The sequence below is a fragment of the Oncorhynchus keta genome, chromosome 27 (genome assembly GCF_023373465.1).
Source record: "Oncorhynchus keta strain PuntledgeMale-10-30-2019 chromosome 27, Oket_V2, whole genome shotgun sequence".
NCBI lineage: Eukaryota > Metazoa > Chordata > Actinopteri > Salmoniformes > Salmonidae > Oncorhynchus > Oncorhynchus keta.
The window spans coordinates 42,818,815-42,842,091 of NC_068447.1; the positions used below are offsets into that span (position 1 = coordinate 42,818,815).

Sequence of the window (23,277 nt, forward strand, 5' to 3'; positions counted from 1 at the left end):
TTCAGACCTGATTTGCTAGGTTTTATTTAGTTTAATGAAAAATATTTATTTTGTTTTTATATTATTTCGTTTCAGTTAGGGACAGAAAGTATGCGTCGGAGGCTAGAAGCCATTGGTGTTGTATAGTTTCTCTGTTGTTTGGGATGTCACTTTTTGCCACTGGGGACAGTAAATACAAAACATGATGGGTCTGGTCCAACTTTATATGGACAAAGTGATTGATGATTCCACACCATTAATTCCTATGTGAAGACTCAATGGCCCATTTGAAGCTCAGGAAGTCGGTTGTAGTTTGCTAAAATGGTGTTTCATGTTGACATAAAATCTACAGTATGAAGATAGGCAGAAACTGCTTCCCCAATAGAAATCCCGGATCACACTTGTTTTCAAGGCGATGTTAGCTAAACTCATGCGCAAAAACACGTCATCGGGTCTAACGGTCACCTCGCGTCGAACTGCGCATGTGCAGGCTATCAAATCAAAGGCACTAATTTGATATAAAGTTGTTTTTGACAAAAATGTAAATGTGTCAGTTTTTCACTTTCACAAAGTTGGAGTAACAACATGTTCAACTACTTAAATGACATTGGAACGAATCTGTTGTGCATTTCGATTTAGAGGCGAGCTGAATATCTCAAGGCCAACAGGGTTAATGCAGGCTGCCAGTAGCAACTCAATTACATTTAGAACTTCTTCTGCGTACGATTTTAAAATAATTGGTTCACGGACATGCAGACGCAAAATAAATTAGGAAATCACTTGACTGTTTTCACCATCAAGGTCGTATCTCAGGAAGCATCACAGTGAAATCCACAACAAGAGCATATCTCTCAATAGCTCAATGTTCCTGTCTGGTCCAGTCTCGTATTTTTCAATATTAGCCCTGTGTGTATCTGCCTGGTTGTTGTCTTCCTGAGCCGTCCTCTCCAGACCCTTTGAGATCATCATCCTGCTGACCATCTTTGCCAACTGTGTGGCCTTGGCTGTGTTCCTACCCATGCCTGAAGACGACAACAACGCTACCAACATCAGCCTGGTGAGAAACGACTGACCTGATCTTCAGTTTGTGTGTTCTGATTGTAACATAATTATGACATGCACTGAGTATACCATACATTAGGAAAACATGCTGGCCCGTGTTGACTCCAATGACCCCACAGTTGAGGCTCCATTTGGGGGGTTTTCCCAGTGGAGTGATGTCACATCAACATGCAGTAAGAGGGTATTTTGTGGCTGATGTCAACTAAGGCATGTTGAACAAACTTGACGGTCGTCAGTTGGACAACAACAGCTGTGTCCTTCTATCCTTAGCATATGACTGGTAGGCTAATACATGGAAACAAACAAAGTGTTTGGTCATAGTCAGTTGGTCATGTCGGTGCTTCCCCTTTCGAGTCATCGCCAGGTCAGACTGTCCTGTCCAGTAGCTAACTGCTCCAGCTATAGTACATCGGCCCCTTGAGTCCCATCCTCATCCTCAACATGCCTCCAGAGCTAAGACAGTGCTATACGTAGGGCAACATGTGGAAATATACTGACTAGGAGGCAAGGGAATCAGTGAGAGGGTTTTAGTTTACATGCTGGAAGTTTTATATAGAGGTTGAGTATGAGGAGGTTGAGGGAGTATGAGGTTGAGATTTTGGAGCCTTGGTTTTTGACAGTGTCACACCAGCATGGTAAATGAGACCGTGACATTAGTTTGGATATAGTCGCTCATGACAGACTGTTAGCTGGAGAGATTTGTTTCTGGGTTCCAAGATTAGCCAGGATGTGATTTCCGTCCGCATACACTGGACAACAGCCACTCATCATCTTAACACCGCTACGCTATCAATTAGGCTGGGTGCCAGTCTAAACTGCTCTCTTACCAGCTCAAATCCATAATGAAATAGACAGGCACCCAGGCTAAGTATCAACAGCACCTAATAAAATATAGATAAGATATAGTTTTAATAAAGTGATCACACTCTACATAGCAGGTGACTCTTAAAGTCTCCAACGTTTATCACACTCAGTGACTGTTAAGGCAAGACAGGCGTTAGGCAGGTGTTCGCCCTCCCTAGCCTGATCTGAGGAGCATCCTGAGGCTTTATATTTAGGCCTGTTCTCATAGGTGTGTGTTGATGTACTGATGTGGGAGTACGGTGCAGGCCATAGTTCTGAGTCGGAGGGTTATACTTGTACATAACCCCACAACCCAGGAGGTTTTTCCATACACTCACCCCATAATTTAGGGGATTTCTGATGGAATATTTGAAAGTGTCTTGAGATAACTAGTCGATAATACTGGAGCGTGGCTATGTGTGTAAGGATTGTCTCCGAAGATCAGAGACAGGCTTTCAGATCAGGCACACAGAACATGCAATGTAAAATAAATCTAGTTGTTTCAACTCATTATTTTTAAGTAACTGGTTCTGCAGTTTTTTTTCTCAGCCCAAGTATTACCTGAATAACCCAAAACATTGGCCAAACGAGAGAACTATACTGAACAAAAATATAAACACAACGTGCAACAATTTCAATTACATTTCATTTAAGGAAATCAGTCAATTGAAATGAATTCATTATGTCTTAATCTATGGATTTAACAAATTTGTGCCCACAATTAGAGAGAAATAAGCTTTTTGCGCATATGAAAAATGTCTAGGATCTTTTATTTCAGCTCATAAAATACATATTGCATTTATATTTTTGCACAGTCTAGTTCTACACACAGACAGTGCTTTTAACATACATATTTGACACACGTTGCTCTTCATGATTACATTGTGCATGTTCATTTCTACAGTAATTCATATTCAACATGTCCTCACCTGGGATTTGAACTTGCAACCTCTTGGTTCACGACATTCCAATCTTACAGCTACGCCACCACACCTTGGTCAATGACTGATTTCACCTGTACTGCTACACTATGCACTTCAAAGTCAATCTCAACTCTGCTAGTACACTCGAGATAAACTATTTTATTTATCCTAGTGATTAAAGATTTGCGTTAAAACTGAATAAAATGCCCCACCAACTTTAGACAACCGTACAGAAGAAGAAAAAAAATGACAGAAATAACCTACGTAAATCAATGAAGAGAGAATAGTCAGATGAACTGATAATTGACATTGACGTGGTGGCGTAGTACGTAAGCTTGGAATGCCGTGAATTCAAATCCCAGTTGGGGACAGGTTGAATAATAATTACAGTATACATGCACAATGTAATAATGCATGTCAACGTGTGACAAATATGTATGTTTAAAGCACTGTGTGTGTAACTAGTTGCTCAAACTTGTTTTAGTTGAGCAAACACATAATTTTTGTTGGAGCAAAGCTTAGGCCAACCATTTTTGTTGTTGTTAAGGTAACACGGACCAAACATTTGAGTAAACAAAAAAAGCCCGTGGAACCAGTTAATAATTATTAGTTGAAACATTACTTGACACACGGTCATAACCATGTCATAATATGTCACAACTGACATAACTTTCCATAATATGTTATAATCTGGTCGTAAACACTGTGATGACTCATACATTTACACCTGTTGTGGCATATATTGCGTTATTTTATGGCAGTCTATGACCCTGACAGACAGACCTTAGGCACTCCTACTGTATAGAATGTTTAGATGGAACACCCAGTGCACCAACTGCCCCTTAGCGCCACATAGCTAGCTAGCTAGCTAGCGCACCCAAGTTCACGAACCCTGTGCCTGGCTCTCCCTAGTTCTGCTTCCTCGTAGTTCTGCAACATGGAAACTAGTTGCCTGTGCCATGGTCCTGCGTGTCTCAGTTAGTAGAGCAGAACGCTTGCGGCACCAGGATTGTGTGTTCGACTTCCGCTGGGGACATCCATATGGAATGAATAATACAAGCACTACTGTAAATCGCTTTGAATAAAAGCATCTGCTAAATGGAACTAGTAACACTACCATGGCCAACATACTGTTAATGTGTTGTCCGTCCATAGGATACACACCCATCTCATCACCCTAGATTACAACCCCAGCATGATCCATCTAGCCATTCCTGTCATTAGATCTGATTTGGCATAAGATATCCTAATGCTTCCCTGATTAATTCTGTATGACTCGTCTCTCAGCTGGCCCTTGACTGGGCTCTCAGCCCACCCTCCAGCTCCTCGGTGAGTGAGTCATTCCAAGGATGCGAGGCCTGAAACAGGAGCTGTCCTCTGGGCTCTGGAGAAACAAACCCACTCTCCCCCTGGTCGTCAGAAGTAGGTGTATAAGACCGGGGTTCAAGTAGTATTGCTTCTGGTCTGAAGACCACCCTCCCTGGTTGTTAGAAGAAGTGTGTCGACGTGCATTCACAGTCAGCATCACCTCACGGACGCAGAGCACTGTCACTGGAAACACTCAGTCAGATACTTATACATACTGTCTGTTACGGTTTTCTTCCGCTGAAGGAGAGTCGGACCAAAATGCAGTGTGGTAATTTTGATACATGTTTAATAGTGATTAAACACGAACAAAACAAAAACAACAAACGGAATGTGAAAACCTATACAGCCTATCTGGTGATAACTAACACAGAGACAGGAACAATCACCCACGAAATACTCAAAGAATATGGCTGCCTAAATATGGTTCCCAATCAGAGACAACGATAATCACCTGACTCTGATTGAGAACCGCCTCAGGCAGCCATAGACTATGCTAGACACCCCACAAAAACCCCATGACAAAAACTCACCACAATAACCCATGTCACACCCTGGCCTGACCAAATAAATGAAGACAAACATACATTACTTCGACCAGGGCGTGACACTGTCCCGCTTTGTAATTCACTTTAAAGTGTGTGTGTGTATTTATATATATATATATATATATATATATATACACACACTACATGAAATCATGGGCATTAATATGGAGTTGGTCCCACCTTTGCTGCTATAATATCCTCCAGTCTTCTGGGAAGGCTTTCCACTAGATGTTGGAACATTGTTTCTGTGACTTGTATCCATTCAGCCACAAGAGCGTTAGTGAGGTCAGGCACTGAAGTTGGGCGCATTCGGCGTTCTAATTCATCCCAAAGGTGTTTGATGGGGTTGAGGTCAGGGCTCCGTGCAGGCCTGTCAAGTTCTTCCACACCGATCGCGACAAACCATTTCTATATGGACCTCGCTTTGTGCACAGGGGCATTGACATGCTGAAACAGGAAAGAGCCTTCCCCAAACTGTCTAGAATGTCATTGTATGCTGTAGCATTAAGATTTCCCTTCACTGGAACTAAGGGGCCTAGACCGAACCATGAAAAACAGCCCCAGATCATTATTCCTCTTCCAACAAACTTTACAGTTGGCACTATGCATTCGTTCACCACGCATCTTCCAAACCCAGATTAGTATGTCAGACTGCCAGAGAACACGTTTCCACTGCTTTAGAATCCAATGGCGGCGAGCTTTACTCGGCCATGGAAACCCATTTCATGAAGTTCCATACGAACAGTTATTGTGCTGACGTTGCTTCCAGAGGCAATTTGAAACTCGGTAGTGAGTGTTGCAACTGAGGACACGTTCTGTGAGCTTGTGTGGCATACCACTTTGCGGCTGAGCCGTTGTTGCTCCTAGACGTTTCCACTTCACAATAACAGAGCTTACAGTTGACCAGGGCAGCTCTAGCAGGGCAGGAATTTGATGAACTGACTTGTTGGAAAGACTGAGGAGCGTTTGTCTGTCCATGGTGGTGTTAGTTTCATTCTTTAGAAGGACGCTGGCTATTAAAGTCATTTTACCGATCAGATCTACAGTACACGTAAATAGTTCATCTGAATATTGACTACTAATAAGTATAAGCAGTGAGTAACGATGAGTAACTCTGAGCCATCTGCAATGCTGCTATATACAAGACAATTCACTTTTCGCTAATTCCATTATTTAACCTTTATTTAACCAGGAAGTCCCATATGAGGTCTGAAGAGCTCTTTTAAAATGGAGACCTAGCCAAATTGGAACTCAAGCAGGGTTTAGTTCTGTGACTGTTCTTCACTGCACAGACATATGTAAATACAGTGTGGAAAACATTTAGAATAGCTATTTGAATCCATCCAATCGGTTTGTTACAGTCAGGGGAACCAGGAAATAACTGAACTCCTTGGAAGTGATTTGGCAACACAGAGATGTAAAGGCCTAAGCGTAGTCCCCGAAAAGTAGCTGTCGTAAATGTAGTCTGTCACGGTGCAGTTGTTGTGTGTTCCACAGTTCCTCTGCCTGTCTGTTCTAGCGACCGCCACAGTGTGTGTATAGAGACAGAGGGACACCCTACATGGTGCTGTTTATGTGTGAGCTTGCCTGCTCTTCCTGACACTATCAATGCTAGAGCTAATACCACAGGGAATCAAATGTTTATCCGACTTATCGTCTGTAGCATTATCAGCTCGAACGAAGGATGAGTCAAAGAAGATGATCTGTGTCCTTAATAACCATTGGTTACAAAACATCATACTTTCCCTCTGCGTACTGTTTATGTGAGTGCTAGTATGTTAGTATGTGAGCCAGTGTGTGTGTGTGTAGCTGACAAAACTACAATGGCACCCAGTCTCACCATACGTCCCTCCTTACTGAGTCAGCGTCATCCCTTTAAACCCTGTCCAGGCCCTGCCTAATCAGAGCTGTCGCGAGAGAACAAGCTGGCAAATCTAATACCGTTAAAGCCTGTTTGATTCTACAGCAGCCGGTTGTGTCAAAGGTGACCCCAATCATTTTCCCTTAAAGGCTCACTCCTATCTTCTTATATCGTTAATGAAGGGGGAAAAAACAGAAGTAAATATCACAGAGTGGGCCTTGAAATGCCTTTCATCCTCTATTGAACTAACTGCCGTCGATAGGTCTTTTCGGGGAGATGGGCTCTTTGCTTTCCTAAAATGAAAGATGTTTGGCCTTGGAGTTGGGTATCAAATCTGATCCCAGCCTGTTCGGTGTGTATGTTGTGCGTGAGCTTTACAACTGCTAATTGGAACAAACTCCCTTGTCTCTTTTCTACTGGATAAGTAAAGATGACGAGTTTTGCAAAGAGTCTCATTGCCAAGGTTTTCGTGTCTTTCTCTTTCAGGAGAGTCTGGAGTATTTCTTCCTGGTGATCTTTACGTTGGAGTGCTTTCTGAAGATAATAGCGTACGGCTTTGTATTCCACGAGGGAGCCTATCTGCGGAACGCTTGGAACTTACTGGACTTCGTCATTGTCTTCATGGGGTAAGACGTGCCCTTATGGGAGGGCTCCGTATGTATGGAAGCCAATCAATCAAACTAGCACTGTATGGTTTGGTTCTGCACAACAGCGTATTACAGTCACATTCAGTTTTATGCCAGTAGATTATAAAGGGGGCATAAAATGCATTACAACCACACCACAATGCATTACAACCACACCGCAATGCATTACAACCACACCACAATGCATTACAACCACACCGCAATGCATTACAACCACACCGCAATGCATTACAACCACACCACAATGCATTACAACCACACCGCAATGCATTACAACCACACCACAATGCATTACAACCACACCACAATGCATTACAACCACACCACAATGCATTACAACCACACCACAATGCATTACAACCACACCACAATGTATTACAACCACACCACAATGCATTACAACCACACCACAATGCATTTACAACCACACCACAATGCATTACAACCACACCACAATGCATTACAACCACACCACAATGCATTACAACCACCCCACAATGCATTACAACCACACCACAATGCATTACAACCACACCACAATGCATTACAACCACACCACAATGTATTACAACCACACCACAATGCATTACAACCACACCACAGTGCATTATGCTTGGCTTTAGTTGGCTTCAGATTACAGAGAAAGTCGATTGTTTAGTATCTCTGTGGTGTTCAGTTAGTTGCATGCCACTCTATAATGTCCTATGTAGCTGTTATAAAGGCTTTATGAATGCGTACGTAGTGAGCCTAGAGTAAAAGTGTCACCAGTTACTGATTCTATCTGTTGTTTTTCTCCTGCAGCCTCTTCACCATCGCCCTGGACACCATCAACTATCTAGCAGGCATTCACATGGAGAAGGGAGGAGGGTTAGATATGAAGGCCCTCAGAGCATTCAGGGTGCTCAGGCCCCTACGTCTCGTAACTGGAGTCCCCAGTAAGAACCAACACATGACGCAAACACGCACGCCCACACACGCCCACACATTGTTTGATGTTTCAGTTGTTTGATTCTCCAGTGCAGCGCTTCAACCAAATGTTCTTCGTCAGGCTTCGAGTAACATTCACAGTGGGTCATACTGGGTCACACTGTCATCTCATTCCATTATGTTTTACAATATTGTTTCTTCAGGTTTTAGCTTAGCGCGCATTTCTGTTTCTTTACCACACCATTGACCCTCATTGTTGGCTAATATGTCTGTTTTTTTTGATTGAAGTAGTACTGAGCTCCTACCTTTTGTTCCCCTCCAGGCCTTCAGGTGGTGATGAACTCTATCCTGAAGGCAATGCTGCCCCTGTTGCACATTGGCCTGCTGGTCTTCTTCATGGTCACCATCTACGCCATCGTAGGTCTGGAGCTCTTTAAGTGTAAGATGCACAAGACCTGCTACTGGACTGGCACAGGTAAGCGACAAAGTAGTAGATAGTAAAGAGTATGTGAAGAGTATTTGAGGTAAGTCACTCACATTGAGGACAAACAACTATGACAACCAGGTCATATTTGGACAACCAGGTCATATTTGGACAACCAGGTCATATTTGGACAACCAGGTCATATTTGGACAACCAGGTAATATTTGGACAACCAGGTCATATTTGGACAACCAGGTAATATTTGGACAACCAGGTCATATTTGGACAACCAGGTCATATTTGGACAACCAGGTCATATTTGGACAACCAGGTAATATTTGGACAACCAGGTCATATTTGGACAACCAGGTCATATTTGGATGGAGGTCTGAGTTGTAAACAACGCACCTGGTCGCTAATGTGTTAGTGCTGTATAGCCTTTGCTGACAGCGCGTACTGATCACGTCACCACACATCAACGTCTTTCACAATGAAAATGTTTCTGTGACGCTCTCTGTCCTTTCCTCCAAAATGTTGGAATTGGAATTGGGTTTTTCTGAATTTATTGGAATTAAAATCTAATTGACCCTAACCCTGGTCACCACACATCAACATCTTTCACAATAAAACATTTGGTTGTCTCTCTCTCTCTCTCTCCTCCAGACATCATGGCTACATTAGAGAACGAGAGGCCCGCCCCCTGTGCCCAGGCCGGTAACGGGCGCCGCTGCCCCCTCAACGGGACAGAGTGTCGTTCAGGCTGGGCGGGGCCAAACTTCGGCATCACCCACTTTGACAACTTTGGTTTCGCCATGCTCACCGTCTTCCAGTCTATCACTATGGAGGGCTGGACCGATGTGCTCTACTGGGTCAGTCTCTCCTCCCTATGAGAAGCATCTGACTGCAGACTCACAGCAGGGTCCTGTGGCGTGCCATTACCTGAGAGGACCATACATCTAGGCACTTCACAGAACATGAGATGCAGTCAGAATCCGGCTGCGATTCCGCAGACAGCTTATTTTGCCTCCCAATGACCTAATTAAAGGCAGTGTATTAGAATAAATGACCCATCCAGCTTCGTCGTGGTGTAGCAAACAACCAACTGTATTACAGTAGTGACGCTGTAGTTGGTAGTAATGTTGTGCTGTCCTTCAGGTGAATGATGGCCCTGGCTATCCTTTGTGACTGTATGACAACTCGGTCCTGGGGACACCAAGAGGTGCACGTTTTGATTTTTGCCCTAGCACTACCCAGCTGATTCCAATTAATCAACATGTCATCAAATTTGATTTTCTGAATCAGCTGTGTAGTGCTATGGGAACCAAAATGTGCCCCCCTTTGGGGCCCCAGGACCGAGTTTGGGAAACACTTGTGTATTATGTTGTAGTGACATTGTAGCAATGCAGTAGTGATGTTCTCCTGCAGGTGAACGATGCCATAGGAAACGAGTGGCCCTGGCTCTACTTTGTGACTCTGATCCTAATTGGATCCTTCTTCGTGCTCAATCTGGTCCTGGGTGTTCTCAGCGGGTATGATCATGTCCTCTATTCTACTCTACGCTTTTAGAAAAAAAAAGGTGCTATCTGGAACCTAGAAAGGCTCATTGGCTGTCCCCATAGGAGATCCCTTTGAAGAACCCTTCTTGGTTCCGCATAGAACCCTTCTTGGTTCCGCATAGAACCCTTTTGGGTTCCACGTAGAACCCTTTCTACAGAAGGTTCCACATGGAACCCAAAATGGTTCTCCTATTTGGACAGCCGAAGAACCCTTTTGGAACCCTTTTTTCCCTAAGAGTATACTGTTCTTCTACTTACCTTGTCTGGTGTATTTAATCAGAAATGTCTCTTATTTTCTACACAACCTTTTTTTGTCCTCTTCCCTACACCCAGAGAGTTCACTAAGGAGAGAGAGAAGGCTAAGTCCCGAGGGGAGTTCCAGAAGTTGAGGGAGACCCAGCAGCTGGATGAGGACCTAAAGGGTTACATGGAATGGATCACTCAGGCTGAGGTCCTAGAAAACGACCAGGAGGGGAAAGGTAGATTGACTCGTGAGGGTGCCTGACACCTCTTGGAGGTGTCCAACGTCTAAATTGTTATAGGGTGTCTGATTTGTTCTGGGGGTTCCCAGGGATTTGAGCAACATTGCATTTATATTTTAGTCATTTAGCAGACACTCTAGGGGCGGCAGCGTAGCCTAGTGGTTAGAGCGTTGGACTAGTAACCGGAAGGTTGCGAGTTCAAACCCCCAAGCTGACAAGGTACAAATCTGTCGTTCTGCCCCTGAACAGGCAGTTAACCCACTGTTCCCAGGCCATCATTGAAAATAAGAATGTGTTCTTAACTGACTTGCCTGGTTAAATAAAGGTAACATTTTTTTTTTAACAATTAAAAAAAAAATCTAGAGCGACTTACAAATGATTGCATTCATCTTAAGATAGCTCGGTGAGACAACTACATATCACAGTCATAGTAAGTACATGTTCCCTCAATAATGTAGTTAACAGCAAAGTCAGTGATAGTCAGAAAAGGCAAGTTGGGGCGGGGTGCCCCTGGGGGTTTATTTAAGATGCACTTCAAAGAGGTAGGGTTTCAGACATTTTCGGAAGATGGGTAGGGACTCTGCTGTTTTGATGTTAAGGGGAAGCTTGTTCCACCATTGGGGTGCCAGGACAGAGAAGAGCTTTGACTGGGCTGAGTGGGAGCTGACCCCCTGTAGGGGTTGGAGGGCCAAGAGACAAGAGGTGGGTTGGGGTGTAGGGTGTCTTAATGTATACAAGTCCCCCTAATATTCTGTTTATTCTTGGCAGGACTCCTGCCTTTGACGGAGGCAGACACAGACAGTCTGATAGGGAAGGAGAGTGAGAGCCGGGTGGTGTACTATTAGTGAGTACGGAGATACAAACATAAGCAATACATCATTTAAATGTAATATATATATATATATCTTTTTTTTTTTACAGATCATAGACACGGTAACTGACTTCAGACCATCCTCTCCTTCCTCACTCTCCCTCATTCTCTCTCTCCCTCTCTGCTCTCTCTGTCTCCCTCTGTTTTTCTCCCTCTCTCCCTCTCTCTCTCTCTCTCTCTCTCTCTTCCTCTCTCTCCCTCTCTCCCTCTCTCTCTCTCTCTCTCTCTCTCTCTCTCTCTCTCTCTCTCTCTCTCTCTGTCTCTCCTCCTCTCCTCTCTCCCCCTCTTGTCTCTCATTTCTCCTCCCTCTTTCCCTCTCTTTCTCTCTCAACCCTCTCTCCCTCTCCTCTCTCTGTCTCTCCTCCTCTCCTCTCTCCCCCTCTCGTCTCTCATTTCTCCTCCCTCTTTCCATCTCTTTCTCTCTCAACCCTCTCTCTCTCCCTCTCTCTCTCCCTGTCTCTCCTCCTCTCCTCCCTCTTTCCCTCTCTTTCTCTCTCAACCCTCTCTCCCTCTCTCTCTCTGTCTCTCCTCCTCTCCTCTCTCCCCAGTCGTCAGGCTCATCGCTGGAACCGGTTCTTCAGGATGAAGTGTCTCGTCTATGTAAAATCAAAGACATTTTATTGGTCTGTGATTCTGGTGGTCTTCCTGAATACTATTGCCATCGCTAGTGAACATCACCACCAGTCAGACATGCTTACTACTGTACAAGGTACACACACACACACACACACACACACACACACACACACACACACACACACACACACACACACACACACACACACACACACACACACACACACACACACACACACTCATGCACATACTACTATATAAGGTCTGTTTTACGCTCTCACTGAAGCTGCCATTGACTAGTACATCTAGGAAGGATGTTCTGCATTGGCCCGATTCAGAGTAAAGATAAGCTGCCACAACTCAGGCTTTCGCTTAAATCGTTCATTGATGTCAATAAGATACTTGCACAAAAATATTGCGTTATGCAGATCTCAGGTCAGAATATTGGCACATAAGCATACACAAGTGTATTGTATCTCGTTTCTGTTATGTCTTTATCTCTTTATATATACTGTGACCTCTTTTACTTATAGTGACTTTTTTTTAGTTTACTAATGTTACCCCCATAGACAGAACCTGAGCCTCTAGTACAGAAATAGCAGCTCCCAGTACAAACCATAAACTACAAACATCCTGCTGTCTCAGGGTCAGTTCTTAGCACCCTGTCTTGCCGATAATGAATGCGGGGAATTTTACGCACATCCAAAATAATAACAGGAACAGGACAAAAAGAAGGTCCGATATATATATAGAATAATTGCCTGGCAACCCAGACTCCTTGCTCCGGCCAAATGTTACATCACGCCTACGGACGTTAGTTTCTTCTCCCCAATGAGTCTGGATCTGAATACCTGCCCGACCGACCCTTCACCGGATGCGAACCCATTCGGGGCCGCCTGATTGGTACAGAAACCGGTGGATTGGGCCAGAACACACGTGGGTAAAGCGGCGGTTTGGAAATGTCTCATTGGATTTGTTATTATGATTGGTTCAATCGCTGATGACTTTGTTTTGTACCACGCCCCTCGACACCACAAACGACTTCAATGGCGGCAGAGTAAAGTACGCAGCGGACGACAGAGCTGCGGAATAATTTAGTGTGAGTCGTCAGGCGAAGAGAAAAAGCCATAAGGAAATGTCTGCTCACTGTTTTGCTTCTCCCAAAATACATATTTGAATAACCCAAAGGGGATTCGATAACCTAAGCCTTTGGGTGTTTGTTCCCAGCAGAAAGTATTCCGACTTGCAATGAAAAAGACAACCTTCACTCACAAATAAAATATTACTTAGATGGTGGCTGGTGGGAGGAGCTATAGAAGGACAGGCTCATTGTAATGGCTGGAAAGGAATCAATGGAAACGGTATCAAACACATCACACATATGGAAACCACATGTTTGACTCCGTTCCATGAATTCCATTCCAGCCATTATAATGAGCCCATCCTCCTATAGCTCCTCCCACCAGCCTCCACTTACTTAGCTGTGTTATTCTCTCTGGTGTCAGGTAGTGCCAACAAAGATCAGTTCTTAGGGGCCTGTCTTGCCTATCCCTGATTTCTTATCGGTAACCTCTTGCCTATCCCTTTGTCCTCGTTGTTTCCTGTGTCCTTTCTCAGATAATGCCAACAAGGTGCTGCTGACCCTGTTTGCGCTGGAGATGTTTGTGAAGATGTACGCTCTGGGCCTGCCTCAATACTTCTTGTCCCTGTTCAACCGCTTCGACTGCTTCGTGGTGAGCGTGGGCATCCTCGAGATCATCCTGGTCACTGCTGACGTCATGTCCCCTCTCGGCATCTCTGTCCTCCGCTGCATCCGCCTGCTGAGACTGCTAAAGGTCACCAAGTAAGTCACCTCACTGGAAGAGCATTTATTGACCAATCGTTTGCTATTCTGGCGAGCCTTATCAAATCCCGAGCTAGCTAGCTAGCTAGCCTTCCATCAGAGAGATTTAACATTTGGTGACACAGCTGTTGCTATGATTTTGGGGTTTGTTCTCCGGTGTCTCACAATCACTGAGTGGGATCTCTGTGCTTTCCAAGATTAATGAGTCAACAATAAAACAGAACTTGCCATTGCATTTGAAATGCCGAGATCAACGATATGATATGACATCAGTAATATAATCCGAGTCAATGTAAACAAACATTTGATATAGTCTAGTATCTCTACGGTGGCCCTAAGAGGAAAAGTAGCTTTTTATTTTCGTGAGCGCACTGTCAGTAAACCTTTCACCTAAGTACCACTGTACAGTATATCTCTGATAACAGCCCACTATTCTCCCCCACTCTCAGGTATTGGACCTCCCTCAGTAACCTGATTGCCTCCCTGTTAAACTCAGTCCGTTCCATCGCCTCGCTGCTCCTCCTCCTCTTCCTCTTCATCGTCATTTTCTCCCTGCTGGGCATGCAGGTGTTCGGGGGGAAGTTCAACTTCCCAGACCAGGAGATCAGACGCAGTAACTTTGACAACTTCCCCCAGGCGCTCATCAGTGTCTTCCAGGTATTGTGCTTTCTATTGTTGCGTGATGTGTTGACTGACTGGTCGGATTGAATGACTTCCTCCTCTTCATTCAGGTTCTGACAGGGGAGGACTGGAACTCCATCATGTATAATGGTATCATGGCTTACGGTGGACCAGTCTTCCCTGGCATCCTAGTCAGCATCTACTTCATCATCCTCTTCACCTGTGGAAACTGTATCCTTCACTTCACCAGTACATTGAAAAAGGTTTAGAATATTTATTGAGGAAATGGAATGGGATGTGAGGGGCTGTAGAGGAAGGTACCAGGGGGTGGACTCTGTAGTGTTTGAGTCTCGGGTTGACATCATCATCATCCTCAGGCCGTGGTAGGCTGCTGTGGTGATGGCAGTACCCCTCAGGTGATCGGTTGTCACTAGTTACCACAGCCACAAAGTCAAAAGTGGCTGTCATAAAAATGTGTGAAAACAAAGTTGAACTTTTGTCTTAATGTAAGGTTCGGCATCGGGTTAGCAGTGCGGTTACTGGCCAACTCGATTAATAATTTTTGTTACCGTCGGTCAGGATAGAATAGTTTGTGACGTGTTTGGTTACAGAAATAGGGCTTGTTTAATGGGATGTAAATCATTGTGTAATTACAAGGCTAGACTGTGGCATAGCTAAGAGCAGGCCCAAGTACAGGGCTGTTGTTTCCTGAGTGCTGTGTGAACAGACATCCTCCTCAACGTGTTCCTGGCCATCGCTGTCGACAACCTGGCAGAAGCAGAGAGCCTGACGGCCGCCCAGAAAGACAAAGCAGAGGAGCGAAAGAGGCGAAAACTGCTCAGGTAAACACAGCAACCCTCCTTTGACTCAACACACTCTTGTTTGGCACCATTGCAGAAAGAGCTAAATAAATTGAAGATGTTAGCGGTGCTTGACTTAGACTTAGACCCAGTACTCATTTTGTGTGCCCGGCACCGCTTATATTTAGTTGCAGGAGCTCCATAATACCTTTGAGCTAATATTCTATAGGAGGTGCGGGAAGTCAAGAAGAACAAAATCTGAGGTGCCGGTACACAGTTGCGGTGAACTCCTGCCCATGTCAAGTACTGGATGTTAGCTGCTGTTTGCTCAACTTCCTCTATCCTCCTTTATCTTTATCTTCCTTCCTTTCCCATCTTAATCAGCCGCTTGTTAGCTATACATACTTTATTACAACTAAATGTTCCTCTGTTCTCCCTCTCTCTCCACCTGTTCCTACCAGGGCCAACATGCCAGACAAGGCTGATGAGGAGAGGGTTCTGCTGGCTAAGAAACTGGCTGAACAGAGGGCTAAGATAGAGGGGATTCCCACCACTGCTAAGGTTAGTACTGCTGACTCAAGAGTGTATGAGGTTAGTTAACTAAGCCTAGCATTAAGAAGCTGGCCGGACAGAGAACTAAGATACTAAGTGGATTCCCACCACCGCTACGGTCAGTCAGCAAAGAGGGCTACTGAGCCAACAGGATCTAACACCACATCTCTTGGCGCAGGGTTACATTTCACTATTTCAGTCCTGAACCAGGTGTTGAGATGGCACTGATAGCCTACTGTGTACTGTGCCATTAAGCTGTCAATGAGCTGATGCTGGGTCCATGTGTGGTATTTAGTTAGCTGTGTCTCTTGTATTCTGAAAATCTCTATGTTTTTAGCTGTTTATAAACCGGTCTCATTACATATCCGTTTACTTTCAATTCCAGCTGAAAGTTGATGAGTTTGAATCCAACGTGAAGGAAGTGAAGGATCCCTTCCCTTCAGCAGACTTCCCAGGTAGGTGGTAGGCACTGCCTGAGCCAGCCCTAGGCCAGGCAAGGCTTCAGGAATGATCCCAGCACACACTACTGTACTATCATCTGAATCTCATCCTGCTAATCGAACCGCTACAAAAAAAAGAAGCAACTGAATCTAATAGTCGATAGCTAATTGCAGTAGGAAAGCTACTGCTTGATGTTGACGTCACTGCATTGGATTGAATGACCATCGGTGCTGCTCTCCTAGCCGCGGTACAGTCAGTATAAGAATAGCCCCACCTAATTATTATTAGCCGCTCATCCCATAGATCATCATCTTTTTAAGTCCAGTCTATTCTTACACGCTGTCCACTGCCTTTTAAAGGCTGTACTACCACACATGCTTTTGTTGTTATCCAGCCATTTTCCGGGAATCGGAAATATGAGTTGTCTGAGGTTGTTGTGCTCATCCTCGACAGAGCTCAAGGTCCTAAACGATATCATAACCGCCATCGATAAGAGGCAATACTGTGCAGCCGTGTTCATCGACCTGGCCGAGGCTTTCGACTCTGTCAATCACCACATTCTTATCGGCAGACTCAACAGCCTTGGTTTCTCAAATGACTGCCTCGCCTGGTTCACCAACTACTTCTCTGATAGAGTTCCGTGTGTCAAATCGGAGGGCCTGTTGTCCGGACCTCTGGCAGTCTCTATGGGGGTGCCACAGGGTTCAATTCTCGGGCTGACTCTTGTTGCGGATGAATCAGAATTAGTTGGGTAACATAGATAAATAAGATGTTTTATTTACTTTCATAACATGCTTATGTGAGATACTTATCATTGGGATGTCTCCTTTTGGACTATACTGTTGGCAGTTGCACTTTTCCCTTCTCAGCAAGGGAAAAGTCACTTGGGGCCCAGAGAGGGGAGAGGTCAGGTTTGAACATTGTCTTCATATGTGAATATATCTGTTAAACCATGTGAAGGGCTCCACAATGTCTGTACGCCAGTCACTCCCTCCTTTTCCCATTGGGGGGAGGAGTATAGCAGTGTCTGGAACCATTGTATGTCCCCTCTGATGTTGCACTTATCTTTAATAGTATATGACCTCAAGGGTCACTCCCCTCAGTGAGCTTGTCCAGGAGTGGGGTGTTATTGAGATGGGAGTATCTAAAGTTGACAATTGATATATGGATGAGGTAATGTTTCTCATCCATTGGATGAAGTAATGTTTTGGAACGAGATTAGAACCTCGTCTGAGAGACCAAACTGAATGATAATTTATAGCTAATGCTATCTGGCTACGGGATACTCCTCTCTCAAGTAAAAGTCTTTCTTTGTGAACTGTTCCTAAGATCTGTGGTTCATCATGTAAGTTGAGAGGGGTGTATCTTGGCGATAAAAGATCTTGGTATTCTCTTATAGGCACTCTCAGAATTCATTTATAGACACTGAATTGATCTGAGAATCAAAGGGTTATGGTGAAGCTCATATAATTAAAGATGAAGTTTAAGTATAACTCTGACTGGTGAGTGGTTTGTAATCTCTCCTCATTTACTAATACAGAAAATTACCACGACACTCTCTTCTCTGTTTACATCAATGATGTTGCTCTTGCTGCTGGTGATTCTCTGATCCACCTCTACGCAGACAACACCATTCTGTATACATCTGGCCCTGCTTTGGACACTGTGTTAACTAACCTCCAGACAAGCTTCAATGCCATACAACTGTCCTTCCGTGACCTCCAACTGCTCTTAAATGCAAGTAAAACTAAATGCATGCTCTTCAACCGATCACTGCCCGTACCTGCCTGGCCGTCTAGCTTCACTACTCTGGACGGTTCTGACTTAGAATATGTGGACAACTACAATATGTAGGTGTCTGGTTAGACTGCAAACTCTCCTTACAGACTCACATTAAGCATCTCCAATCCAAAATTAAATATAGAATCGGCTTCCTATTTCACAACAAAGCATCCTTCACTCATGCTGCCAAACATACCCTCGTAAAACTGACCATCCTACCGATCCTCGACTTCGGTGTTGGAATTTACCTTCCAACACTCTACTCAACAAATTGGATACAGTCTATCATAGTGCCATCCGTTTTGTCACCAAAGCCCCATATTCTACCCACTACTGCGACCTGTACACTCTCGTTGCCTGGCCCTCGCTTGATACTCGTCGCCAAACCAACTGGCTCCAGGTCATCTACAAGTCTTTGCTAGGTAAAGCCCCGCCTTATCTCAGCTCAATTGTCACCATAGCAGCACCCACCCGAAGTACATGCTCCAGCAGGTATATTTCACTGGTCACCCCCAAAGCCAATTCCTCCTTTGGCTGCTCTTTCCTTACAGTTCTCTGCTGCCAGTGACTGGAATGAACTGCAAAAATCACTGAAGCTGGAGACTCATATCTCCCTCACTAACTTTAAGCATCAGCTGTCAGAGCAGCTCACAGATCACTGCACCTGTACATAGTCCATCTGTAAATAGCCCATCCAACTACCTCATCCCCATACTGTATTTATTTATTTATCTTGCTCCTTTGCACCCCAGTATTTCTACTTGAACATTCATCTTCTGCACATCTATCACTCCAGTGTTTAATTGCTATATTGTAATTACTTCATTTGCACACAATGTATATAGGCTTTTTTCTACTGTATTATTGACTGTATGTTTGTTTATTCCATGTGTAACTCTGTGTTGTTGTATGTGTCGAACTGCTTTGCTTTATCTTGGCCAGGTCGCAGTTGTAAATGAGAACTTGTTCTCAACTAGCCTACCTGGTTAAATAAAGGTGAAATAAAAAATGTAAAAAAGAGCACACAGCACATGTCTCCTTTATCCCTGCTACAGTAGCCTGATCCCAGATTTGTTTGTGCTGTCTTGCCAACTTCATTGTCACGCCACTAACCATAGGAGTTGGCAAGACAGCACAAACAGACTTGGAATCCGACTATTGCTACACTATGTCTTATGTTTATGAACCTAAAACAAATATGGAGGCCTTATTAAAACAAAAATCTGGTTATAAATTACTTTCATAAAAGAAAAAGGATTGCGCACCATAAAAAAACCTGTCAATAATGAATTTACTGTACAATAATTTAATGACTGCCAACTACCAACTGTCCTATCCACGACGCCTTCTGTTCTAGGTGATGATGAGGAGGAGGAGCCTGCTATCCCTGAGAGCCCACGGCCTCGACCAATGGCTGATCTCCAGCTGAAAGAGGAAGAGGTTCCTATGCCGGAGACCTACTCCTTTTTTATCTTCGGACCGGAGAACAAGTGAGTCGCACAGACCAAAACTTTCTCTGTTCAATTCACTTCAGGCCAACAACGAACAATGGGTTGTATCTGACGTAGAGTCTTATTATACTGCTACTGAAATCATGTTTCAATAATAAATTGGCCTCGTGTTCCTGTCTGATGTTACAATAACTATGTAAGTTGAGGTTGTTGTCTTTTCTTTGTGTGTGTGTGTGTGTGTGTGTGTGTGTGTGTGTGTGTGTGTGTGTGTGTGTGTGTGTGTGTGTGTGTGTGTGTGTGTGTGTGTGTGTGTGTGTGTGTGTGTGTGTGTGTTTGTGTTCCCTCCGTGGTCAGGTTTCGTAAGCTGTGTCATAGGATCGTCAATGCCACCCCCTTCACCAACTTCATCCTGCTCTTCATCCTCCTCAGTAGTATATCACTGGCCGCTGAGGATCCCATAGACCCCAAGTCATTCAGGAATAAGGTGCTCAAGCTTTGTTCCATTAGGAAGTCTAAGTGTAGGGTGTCTATCTACTCTGGATGAAAACACGCTATGGTGAATCTTCCTTATGTTATAAAATACAATTCGTGTTCTGAATTCTTCAGTAGGGTCTTTCTCTAACATATCATTAACATTGTATACGAAAAGTCTGATTTTGTAAGCTGATACATCTGATAATAAGCACTGTTCTCTGTTGACAGAGCAACGGTACTTTCTCACAGACTTTTGAGGATTTCATATGGTGTGGTCGTCTGCAAAGTTGTTTCCGTGGGTCGCAAAAAGCAAAATCGACATGACACGAGCTGAAATGTAAAAAACTTAAGCTTACAGTACGCTCAGTGCTCCGTTGACATTTCACAGAGATACGTTTGCTTTTGCAAGAAATCTACTAAAAAGAACAACAATTTCACATTAATATGAAAAACGAATACTAATATATAAGACATAAGGCTACTTTTGAAGAATCTCAAATTATATTTGTATTTATTTAAAAACATTTTTTTTTACTAATTCCGTATTGTTATTTCATAGTTTTGATGTCTTCACTAGCTTCTTCTGTAGCTCAGTTGGTAGACCATGGCGCTTGTAACGCCAGGGTAGTGGGTTCGATTCCCGGGACCACCCATACGTAGAATGTATGCACACATGACTGTAAGTCGCTTTGGATAAAAGCGTCTGCTAAATGGCATATATTGTTATTATTCTACAATGTAGAAAATAGTTAACATCAAGAAAAACCCTTGAATGAGCAGGTGGGTCCAAACTTTTGACTCGTACTGTATATTTTTGACAACATTTTTTCTCCGGCCTCCATTGAATTATTCACCTTAATTTTGGTCACCTGCAAGGGTAAAAACTACAATAACCTTTGAACAGATTATGATAGAGACACGAGGTTTAGACTACACCATTTACCCATTGGTCAAAATATGTGTTTTTGATTGGACATCCTACTAAGTGGTGTCTTCTAATGTGTTCCAGTCAGACACATCAAATAAAATAAGATTTGAAATAAAGTGCATTCAAAATGAAACATCAATAAACGTTCCATAAAAGGACAAACAGTGTAAAGCAAAGGTTCTCAAACTTTTTGTGGCCGGGGAACCCTTTTGTGATAGCAAATTAATCAGGTTTCCTCATAATCGTGAACACAACTCGAATTAGTAAAACTCCTTATGTGCCATTGTTATCTATGCCTGTGTCTTTTAAAGGCCAATGTCTTGGCATCGGAGAGAAAATTGTGCTGTTTTCAAGCTAATTTCCCTCAACTCTAAACATTTTATCACTGTGAATACCCGTATCCCTGTGATTATCCCAGGCCCATGTTGCCTAGGGTTAAGAACATACATTGTAGATGAATACCCTTGTATTGTATAACACAATTTAAACATATTCCACGGATCCCTTGGCCAAAAGTTGTTTCATCTGTTGTTAGTAATATTCATCAAAATATATATATATATTGAGATCTGGCTGTGGACCCTCTGCAGTTCCTCAGACTCCCCTTCGAGAACCCCTGGTGTAAAGTACGCTATGTGAATGACTTCGCTATGGTGATGATAACTCGACCAACCCTCGCTTTTCTGCAGGTCTTGGCTTATGCTGATATTGTCTTCACCACTGTGTTCACCATTGAGATTGTGCTGAAGGTAAAGTGGTCTAAATTCCTATTGGATGAAATGGTATAATATTTAGGACATTACCCTGGTGACAGCTAGTGTATGTTATAACCCAAGTGTTCCCCCTCCAGATGACGGTGTATGGAGCCTTCCTGCATCCAGGCTCTTTCTGCCGTAACTCCTTCAACATGCTGGACCTGCTGGTGGTGGGCGTGTCTCTGTTGTCCATGGGAATGGAGTGAGTGTTGCTATCCTGTTGGGTGATAGTAAATATGTAGTGTTACTGTATTAGTCCTTTGGATTTACACAGAGTTTACGAAACGTTGGAAACACCTGCTCTTTGCATGACATAGACTGACCAGGTGAATCCAGGTGAAAGCTGTGATCCCTTGTTGATGTCACCTGTTAAAATATCACTTGAATCCACGTGGAACGCTTTCGACGCCTTTTAGAGTCCGTGCCCCGACGAATCGAGGCTGTTCAGGAAAAAAAGGGGTTGCAACTCAATAGTAGGAAGGTGTTCGATAAAGGTTTTGTACACTCGGTGTCGTTCTCGATGTCTTGAGTGGCGCCGTAGAGATGCAGTAGATGGCTGTAGAGATACACGTGTGACGTCATTTCAACCAGCATCGCCTGCTGGGACGAGCACATTGTGAAGGCTGTCATGTGTCTGCTGTCGGACTCTAGGTCCAGTGCCATCTCAGTGGTGAAGATTCTCAGGGTGTTGAGGGTGCTGAGACCTCTAAGGGCTATCAACAGAGCCAAGGGCCTGAAGGTACTATACACCACACACACACACACACACACACGTATTTCTATAGAAATGCTTTGCCACACAGCTGGTGATCTGACCTGTATGTGTAATATTTTTCACAGCACGTGGTCCAGTGTGTGTTTGTAGCCATCAAAACCATCGGCAACATCGTCCTGGTCACCATGCTGCTCGACTTCATATTCTCCTGCATAGGGGTCCAGCTCTTCAAGGTGCGGTTCAACCTGTATGGTGTAGCTATATGCAGAAGCTCACATATGACACAGAACAGCAAGGTCCTAGACAGCTCCGTGGCTTTATTATATGCTAGACTGCATAGGGGTCCAGCTCCTCAATGTGAGATTGAATAATGTATGTAGAGTAGTAGGTAGATGACATCACTTGAGGTAGATGACAACACTTGAGGTCATAGCCAGCTCAGGGGTTATGGTTGTGGTTGGGGCTAGGGTTGAACGGGGATGTGGACATGAAGCTAGGGTTGAACGGGGATGTCGACATGAAGCTAGGGTTATGGTTGTGGTTAGGGTTAGGGTTGAACGGGGATGTGGACATGAAGCTAGGGTTATGGTTGTGGTTGCGGTTAGGGTTGAACAGGGATATAGACATGAAGCTAGGGTTATGGTTGTGGTTAGGGTTGAACAGGGATATAGACATGAAGCTAGGGTTATGGTTGTGGTTGCGGTTGGGGTTAGGGTTGAACCGGGATGTGGACATGAAGCTAGGGTTGTGGTTGTGGTTAGGGTTAGGGTTGAACGGGGATGTGGACATGAAGCTAGGGTTATTGTTGTGGTTGCGGTTAGGGTTGAACAGGGATATAGACATGAAGCTAG

General features: G+C 44.0%; 1 protein-coding gene across 4 annotated transcripts in view; it reads left to right on the plus strand.

The window, feature by feature from the left end:
* The window catches only part of LOC118360125 (dihydropyridine-sensitive L-type skeletal muscle calcium channel subunit alpha-1-like), a 49,889-nt gene that overhangs the window by 2,218 nt on the left and 24,394 nt on the right, over nt 1-23,277 (plus strand). For all 4 annotated transcript variants that reach the window (XR_008083205.1, XM_052482495.1, XM_052482496.1 and 1 more), the window contains exons 2-22: nt 931-1,036; nt 7,068-7,207; nt 8,030-8,163; nt 8,478-8,630; nt 9,243-9,448; nt 10,005-10,108; nt 10,469-10,614; nt 11,386-11,461; nt 12,037-12,197; nt 13,682-13,907; nt 14,357-14,564; nt 14,639-14,759; nt 15,256-15,370; nt 15,790-15,889; nt 16,266-16,335; nt 19,461-19,593; nt 19,909-20,038; nt 21,646-21,705; nt 21,807-21,913; nt 22,363-22,450; nt 22,552-22,659. Coding sequence is in view for 3 of the 4 variants with exons in the window: in XM_052482495.1 (XP_052338455.1) it covers nt 931-1,036; nt 7,068-7,207; nt 8,030-8,163; nt 8,478-8,630; nt 9,243-9,448; nt 10,005-10,108; nt 10,469-10,614; nt 11,386-11,461; nt 12,037-12,197; nt 13,682-13,907; nt 14,357-14,564; nt 14,639-14,759; nt 15,256-15,370; nt 15,790-15,889; nt 16,266-16,335; nt 19,461-19,593; nt 19,909-20,038; nt 21,646-21,705; nt 21,807-21,913; nt 22,363-22,450; nt 22,552-22,659 (2,692 nt within the window). In the remaining variant the exon portion in view is untranslated. The remainder of the gene's footprint in view (nt 1-930; nt 1,037-7,067; nt 7,208-8,029; nt 8,164-8,477; nt 8,631-9,242; nt 9,449-10,004; nt 10,109-10,468; nt 10,615-11,385; nt 11,462-12,036; nt 12,198-13,681; nt 13,908-14,356; nt 14,565-14,638; nt 14,760-15,255; nt 15,371-15,789; nt 15,890-16,265; nt 16,336-19,460; nt 19,594-19,908; nt 20,039-21,645; nt 21,706-21,806; nt 21,914-22,362; nt 22,451-22,551; nt 22,660-23,277) is intronic.